Raw genomic sequence first — 8,101 nt, 5'->3', positions numbered from 1 at the left:
AAACTCGACTGTGACATAAAATACGTGAAGTAGAAGAATAAAAGTCATGACAAGCTTACTTGTAAAAAGATGCAGCAATAATAAATTATTTTAGTATCATCATGAAATATACTTGATAATTTCTCGGTAAACAATGTTTTGTGTAAAACTTTCTACAATGGATTCACTATCATCTGTACATATAAGTATTTTCAATGAACTTGCAGTCTTTGCACGCGACATTGCCACGTATAATTGCCCATGGCTAAAAACTGGCTCCTTCAAGTATATTCCCACAAAATCTAGGGTTTGACCTTGTGATTTATTAATTGTCATTGCAAAGCAAACTTTTATCGGGAATTGAGTTCTTTTGAATGGAATGACACATTTATCATCCTTCGATGTCTGAAGTGGTATCCTAGGTATCAATACATGTTTACCCTTGTATTCTCCGACTGCAATAACACAACTTATGATATGATCTCCAAACGCATCACATATAAGCCTTGTACCATTGCACAAACCTTCACATGGATTGAGATTCCTTAGTAATATCACAGGACAACTTTTTTTTAAGCACAACATATGTGGAGGCAATCCAGCAGGAGACAATGTGTGTAAATAATCTTGGCAATGTAAATATTTTGAATCACTTGGTTCATCATAACTTATGTAAGTCTTATTTGCACCAGGGAACTTGTCTAACAAGAGAAAATTAATTTCGTCAACAAATTCATTTTTTGTTGTCAATATTGCTCTTTCCATCAATGAGTATGGATCATTGGAAAATAAGCCCAAATCTGGGTAGACAGATTCAAACAGAACGTCTAATGGTGGTCTACAACCATTATTTTTAATTAGAAAATGAGATGGAACTTTGATCTTGTTTTGCAAATCCATTTTTTCTGAACCATTACCAATCCTCATTAAATAATCAGCAAAGGTATGATCTTCCTGTGCACGCATGTTTTGCGTTAAAGTCAATCGTCGAATGTGTGGCCATATCAAACTTGACTTAACTAAACATGCTTCAATAAAATCTTCTTTTTTTCCATGCCTTACAATTGGCAGTGTCTGCCTAAAATCACCTCCAAATACAATGACTTTTCCACCAAATAAATCATTACACTCCATAATATCCTTTAAGCTTGTATCAAGACTCTCAATAATCTTTCGATTTGCCATCGAAGCCTCATCCCAAAGAATTAATTTGCATTCTTTGAGTAATCGGGCCTCAGCAGTTTGTTTGCCTATATTGCAAATGTGTTTATCATCCCCATCGAGTGGCAATTTGAAACGAGAGTGTGCAGTGCGACCGCCCGGAAGTATTGATGCGGCGATTCCAGAAGTTGCAGTTGCAAGAGCAAGAAAACCCCTAGATCTAACAGTCGCCAGTAAGCATCGATATAGAAAAGTCTTGCCTGTCCCTGCTGGTCCATCAACAAAATATATGCCGCCTTTGTTCGCAAAGACATTTTCAATGATAGTGTCAAATGCTGCACGTTGGCAAGCATTCAACTTCTGCACGCCTGCCAAGTCAGACTCGCTAACTTCCAAACTTCGCTCATACATTATTTCATGAGTCATTGTTGTTGCTATATCAAGTTCAGTAAACGTATCAACCAAGTTGTAATCATATAAGTTTTTGCCCATTTTGTGCAAGTTGTTTGCAATCAACTTGAGGACTAATGATTCACTTTCATCAATCGTGTGCAATCCATTCCTTAAGAAGTCTTGGCACATGTAAGATTTGTATTTTATCCAAAGTGAACGAGGATTTGAAAGATCACAAAAGATCAGAAGCATTGCAAATAACTTCCTCAAACTCGATGGCATTTGGAATAGCAACGCTTCATCTAGTGATTGTTCAATGATTGAATCTCCAGATAGAAGTCCGAGTTTTTCAGCTGCCTCACGGAAAGTTTCAGCAAAGTAACCATTAACAGTTTTTAAGGATTCAAACGATGTGGGTGCCCTTACGTTCATCAACAACATTCGCAAATAGTATCGTTCTCCTTCAGTTGGGTTAACAGTTACAAGCCTACCGATGACCTTCAGTTGTTTCCTTGGCTTCCAAGACTTTGTTGATTTGCACCAAACAAAATGGCAAGGGAATTCAACATAAAGCAAATTCATCATTTTCGCATATTCATTTGCTAGATTCATAGAAAAGAATTCTGTCAACATGGTACGACATGCTTCTTCCCTACTAACAATATGAATTATTCTTTCATGTCCATAAAAATTTATATATTGGGAATTTTCCAAATGCACTTGCAATTGAATAACAGCGGGTTTTAGCTCGGCTATTGCAAAACCATATATTCGCCATGCAGCTTCAGGGGGAGAAATCCATCGTGCATTCTGGTATTCTTTAATCTCGTCAATCACATAATCGCTCATGTTATCAGCCAAAGACATGCGAACTCTATCATGGCCTTTATAAATATATTTGTATATATACTTGACAGACTTAATGGTTGCACAAACCTCAACATTTATGTGGCAATCAAATTTCAACAATAATTGAGGATTATACGGAACGATCCATCGATTGTCAAGCTTAAACCCTTTAATCTGAACAAAAAAAGAGGTATTTCGCCTCTTATAAATAGGGTATGAGTCATCATCAAACCTAGTCTCAGGACAGAATGAACGAGGGTACTTACTTTTGCAAGAGGGTGAAGTTTGGCATTTCTTTTGGACCATGCAAGGACATGTTTGATTAAGAGAACCACAAGGGCCATGAACCATATGTTTTTTTACAAGGTCATACAACGTTGGCTGCGTTTCCTTATTTGGGATTTCTGCACACACGTATTCGTCAACAAAAGAAGACGACGCCATCATGGATTTGTTTTTGAGAATAATAAGGAAATGAGCATGTGGAAGACCTCTTTTTTGGAATTCAATCACATATGTGTATGCAGAAATCTCACCAAAGAAATGTTTTTTTGTAATGTCATTCTTTAATTCTTGCAATTTAGCATGAAATACTCTTGCAACCAAATCTGGCCTATTCTGTGCCTCGTCATTGAATTCCAAAAGACGTTTAATTTCTGGCCAATTTGGATTGCATGTTATAGTTAGGAAAAAATCTGGTTTACCAAAGTTTTGGACAAGTGACATCGCATCCATATATCGCCCACGCATATCCCTAGGTCCTCCAATGAACGACGAAGGTAAGATAACTCTGCGACCAACATCATTACCAAATACCGCACCGGTACTGACACTGTCAACCAACCCTTGAAAATTCTCTGACCTACAAAGTTGTTGTTTCTTCCTAAAATAATCAAGACGTTGTGTTTCGACCTTGATATATATGTCAACAATAAATTGTTGAAACAGTCTGCCAGTATGTAGTAATAATGATGTGTCACCTGAACGCATTTGAAATTTGTATGCGTAATATTCCCTGCAAGATACTGAACGCCGTTTTTTCCCTTCTCGGAATACGGTTTCCTCAGCTTGAAGTAATTCTTCAACATTTGATACATCATTAGCATTGATATACAATGCACTGGCATATGTATTGCGAGTTGAAGTATTGTTTGGAAAAACTCGTTCAATACCCTCATGCCATCCAGCATCACCGAATGGGAACAACAAAGGGTACTGTAATGGATCATAACAACCATAATAATATTGGATATTCTGAGCACGACCACTGTGTGCGTATACCCTTATGTTCCTATTATCTCCAGAGCCCTCAAAATCTTCAATCCACACTGCAGCAACTTGAGAAGTTGTTGGTGCATTATAAATCCTCTGGTCAAGCGAAGGACATGATTGCAGCGAAATGCTAAACTCATCAGAATGCACAAGATCCTTAAGACTCCGAAAGAATTTAGCATATGGGTTGTGAGACATGACCTCGATAAGATCTGAGACAATTTTCTCATCTAAATGACCAACTTCGCAAACTCTATTCTCTACTTCATGATCAGTGTCGTAAAAATAGATTTGTAGATTGCGGGGGGGACAACCATCAGGCAATAAGTCATTTTGTAGATTGCGGGGGGGACAACCATCAGGCAATAAGTCATTTATAAAATGGTAGGGGGGACAACCATCAGGCAATAAGTCATTTATAAAATGGTAAATTTGTCCTTGCTCAGGCAATAAGTCATTTATAAAATGGTAAATTTGTCCTTGCACTTTGAAAGTATAAATGCCTTTATTTCTCCTACACAAATCTTTTTCATAGTTATATATACCAAGCGAAGTAAAAGCAAACGTGTTGTTGTAAGTCCTAACGCACGAACGGAAATTATTGTAGCTCTTATCAGGGCTGGTGTATAATGCCTTTAAAGTCGGTGGCATTCCGTTCGCCACAAGAACAACTTCACCCTTACAACAACAAAATCCAGGAGGTTCATATTGAAGTCGCTTCGCTCCACAATAAATACAATCAGGAATCGCGGATAACATAAATGTGTTTTTTGCATCATTTTGCAATGCGCCTGCTGATTACACAATTGTATTCATGTGTGTTTTATTTCCAAATGTCAAAAGCGCATGACATTTTGTTGGCCGCAGCACGAGCGGAAAAAATGAGAATAAAAAAAAGTCAACACCAACTAATAAATCGATTTTTGTTCTTTCAAATACGTTTGAACAAAAATGCGTAAATGGATGACATTTCACACCTGAAGAAATCGCCAATTGGTCATCCACAGAGGCATTACTATGATTGTTTGATGTTTCGCCTATTTGATTTTGTTGGGACAATTTTTTCCATGCGTCTTTATTTTTATTTCTTTTACGCTCACGCAATTCATCTTGCGTAAATCTTGTACGACCTCTTAATCGGTTGTTCATAACTCTAAGCACTGAACAATCATAAATAACTATATTTGCTAAACACGCAGAAGCAAAATTAAAATTAACAAAACGTAAACGTAACGAAAACAAACCAATATAATGTAGAGAAAAAAATAGAACTTAAAAATTAATGTTATTTAAAACAATAGTCAATATAGATGCAGTAACCAATTGTTATTTTTTGGTAATAATATTGCATTTGAAATGTATATTTTGTGATATCAAATATGAGAAATTGACCTCTGATTTGATCGGGTAAAAGTTTATTCATGTTCTCCTGAATTAGTAGGAGAAATTGATATTTTGTATAGATAAAGTTGTAAATGGATGAATGGGAATTTTATTCTACAAATGTACCCATTACATCACTATAGTAATGATTTATTATAATACCAAGATAACAATTATATTATATTATATTCTTTTTTTATTAGTATTATATTGTCTGAGATCATGGGAGGAGAGTTTTTTGAATTGTAAATGCATGCTTTGTATCCCACTTTCATTTGTTTATTTCCACACCGGTTCAATCATGCATAAACCTACATTTTTCATTTGATAAATCCAATCCTTGTTTTACTTTAGAATTTTGGATGGTTGCCTACTTGCAACACAAATAAAGGAGCAAGAAGGAAATAATTCTCATGGAAAATCTTCATTTTTATTTGTGCACTTGGAATTTGAAATTTGGAATTTGAATCCTACACATCCTGATTATTGTGCTGCATGGAGTAAATAATTTCGAATAAATGGGTGCTGACGTGCTCATATGTGGATCGGGTTTATGGTTGATTTATTTGCATCGGTCTAAAATTAGGATGGCTTGGTTGTATTTGCCTATTTGGTTAGGTCTAGTTTTTTTGGGTAAAGCCAATTAAGATTATCTTTTGAAAGAATATCAACAAATGAACATGGTTAAAAAATTCGTTGGGAAAAAAATTTCTGGCTCATCATCCACTATCCTATGCAATAACAAAATAAATTTTGAACATTTGTTTCTTTTGTCTTATCGTTTTTTTTAAAGCAGATTTTGTTTCCTATACTTTTTTTTTTGTTATTTGAATTATAAACCTATAATTGATTTAATATTTGTATTATTTTTTCAGTTATTTTCATCATAACTATATAATTAAATTGAATCGAAAAATAAATAAAATAAACATACGTGTAATACCCCGTATTTTCCTAACATTATTATTTTATCCTAAGGCGTTGACATTCATAAGTTATGATCTTCAGATATTTCAAAAGAATTTTTATAAGTGAGTATAGTTGTTATTAAGCTGCGATCGTACGTCCCGGTCACGAACCGTAAAAATTTTAAGAGCTAGTATTCGGACCCGTTTGTCATAGGAAATGGATTTTTAGACACCATACTATTATTCTTGAATTTCCTATTTAATTAAATCAGCTCATAGCAGCGAAAATTTATTTTGATCGTACCTCGCTAAATTTCGCGGTGTACCGAACCTAGCCCAATTTTGAGGGTTAGTCTGGAATAAATTTTTAGTTTCGGAAATTATTCTATCTGGATTATTTTCCACCGAAACTTTATCTGTTTGGACCACAACTGATATGTTGTGGAGATATTTTATTATTTTATTATATTTTTCCCAAATCTTATCCTATAAGCTAAGAGTGATGGGAAAATATAAAAGCCAAATATTCCCATTTCTTCATTCCCATTCGTGAGTTCAAGAGGAGAGGAGAGAGAGTGAATTCATCTTCTTCACCAATCTTCAAGATCCATAGCCAAATTTCCTTCTCAACTCTCAATTTGTTCGGTAAATCTTCGATTTTATTCGGTAAATAGCTCTATATTCCTTCCTAGATCATGAATCTATGCTTAGTTTCTTGGTATTTGTTGTTTTGGTGTTGATTTGATCCTAGGATTTAAGGTGAAATTTGGGGAAAATCATCCAAGATCACTTCTAAGGAATTGTTGACCACTTTGAGGTAAGGAATCCCTTAAGTTGGAGTAGTCACTTGAAATTGGATAATTGATTTTTTTGGTTGATATATATATATATGTATAAATTGTTGGGATGATGAGAAGTGGTAGTTGATATGCCTAAATATCTAAGTTAGAAGTGCTAGTATATAGTATATATATATACGTGTGATGTATGTATATGGATATGTATGTATCACAACAACAAGATGTTGTATGTTGATGGAGTGTTGTTGGTTAAGAGCTTATACTTGTGGAAATATTGGAGAAAAATCAGGGTAGTCTCTGGCAGTAACTTCCGAAATTTATTGGGAAAAATTGGTAAGGTATTTTGATGCCATTTTCTTCAGATATGTAGTTCAATAAGTCTAGAACCCGCATATAAAATTTCATAATGATCGGAGTAGTGGAAGTATGGTTTTCGAATTTTTCTCCAAAACTGGTCCAGAGAGAAAAATTCTGGACAGCACACTGCCAAGGGCAAAGATGGAATTGTCTGTGTTCATTCGCGGATTAAAATGATCAAAACTTTTTATGGACATCAAGTACTATGAGTTGGGGTTCTACCATAAAAATTTAAAGTGAAAAAGAGTTCGGGAACTATCTTTACCGGCTCAAACTTTCGGACTGCGTCAAGCTGAATTCTCTTATTGTTATATGGAAATATTGAGATAAAGATTATATATGGATGTTGGCAAATGGATTATGAGATGGTGATTCTTGGATGATTAATAGCTTATGAGTATATTAGCGATGGATTAAAGGGGGACTTAAAGTTTAATGGTAACTTAATAATGATGATGGTGTTATGAGTTAGTGATGGATATGGGAGGTAGCGAATTGGTTTTAAGGAAACTGTGTTATATACGACTTGGGTTTTTCCATTACTGTTTCCATTTCCATTACCGGGCTGTTATTTTCAGATTTCTCATTTATATTCGGAATATATTGTTATTTTTGAATTATTTCTTGCCAATTTATGTTCTGTTATTATTATTGATGTACATGTTTATTGTACCGAACTCTCCTACTATATTTCTGTCTCATGTATTATTAGAAGATGATCCGGGCAAACCCTTTCCTTTCATTTTTCCCTAACATTTCATTCTGCAGAGAAGTAAACAGAATAATTTTTTTTTGTTTTCTTTACGCCTCATTTCTTGTTGGAGCTCATATTCACCTTGCTGTTGCCGTGGATGGGTTTGGCTAGTTATTTGATGTTGTCTTTATCATATATTTTGAAGGTCAGTTTGAATTTATATTCTGTCTCTTTTGGATATTCGCGTATTGTTCTTTGTAATATATGCAGTTATAGATTATATACATTTTTTGTCATGTGCAAGA

General features: G+C 34.7%; 1 protein-coding gene and 1 long non-coding RNA gene across 3 annotated transcripts in view; one reads left to right on the top strand and one right to left on the bottom strand.

The window, feature by feature from the left end:
- LOC116025489 overlaps nucleotides 1-3,852 on the bottom strand; it is a 5,836-nt gene extending 1,984 nt beyond the window's left edge. The window contains exon 1 of the mRNA XM_031266721.1: nucleotides 1,068-3,852. Within this exon, the coding sequence (XP_031122581.1) occupies nucleotides 1,068-3,852 (2,785 nt within the window). The remainder of the gene's footprint in view (nucleotides 1-1,067) is intronic.
- Nucleotides 3,853-6,484: 2,632 nt separating this feature from the next.
- On the top strand, nucleotides 6,485-8,101 carry LOC116024982. Of its 2 annotated transcripts, XR_004099558.1 has the most exons (3): nucleotides 6,485-6,590; nucleotides 6,697-6,762; nucleotides 7,927-8,101. It is a non-coding gene; the product is annotated as an uncharacterized LOC116024982 (long non-coding RNA). The 2 variants fall into 2 exon arrangements; XR_004099557.1 differs by lacking the exon at nucleotides 7,927-8,101 and having other exon boundaries at nucleotides 6,697-7,061.

This window comes from Ipomoea triloba, chromosome 7 (assembly GCF_003576645.1).
Source record: "Ipomoea triloba cultivar NCNSP0323 chromosome 7, ASM357664v1".
In the NCBI taxonomy this organism is placed as follows: domain Eukaryota; kingdom Viridiplantae; phylum Streptophyta; class Magnoliopsida; order Solanales; family Convolvulaceae; genus Ipomoea; species Ipomoea triloba.
This window is presented reverse-complemented; position numbering and strand designations above follow the sequence as displayed.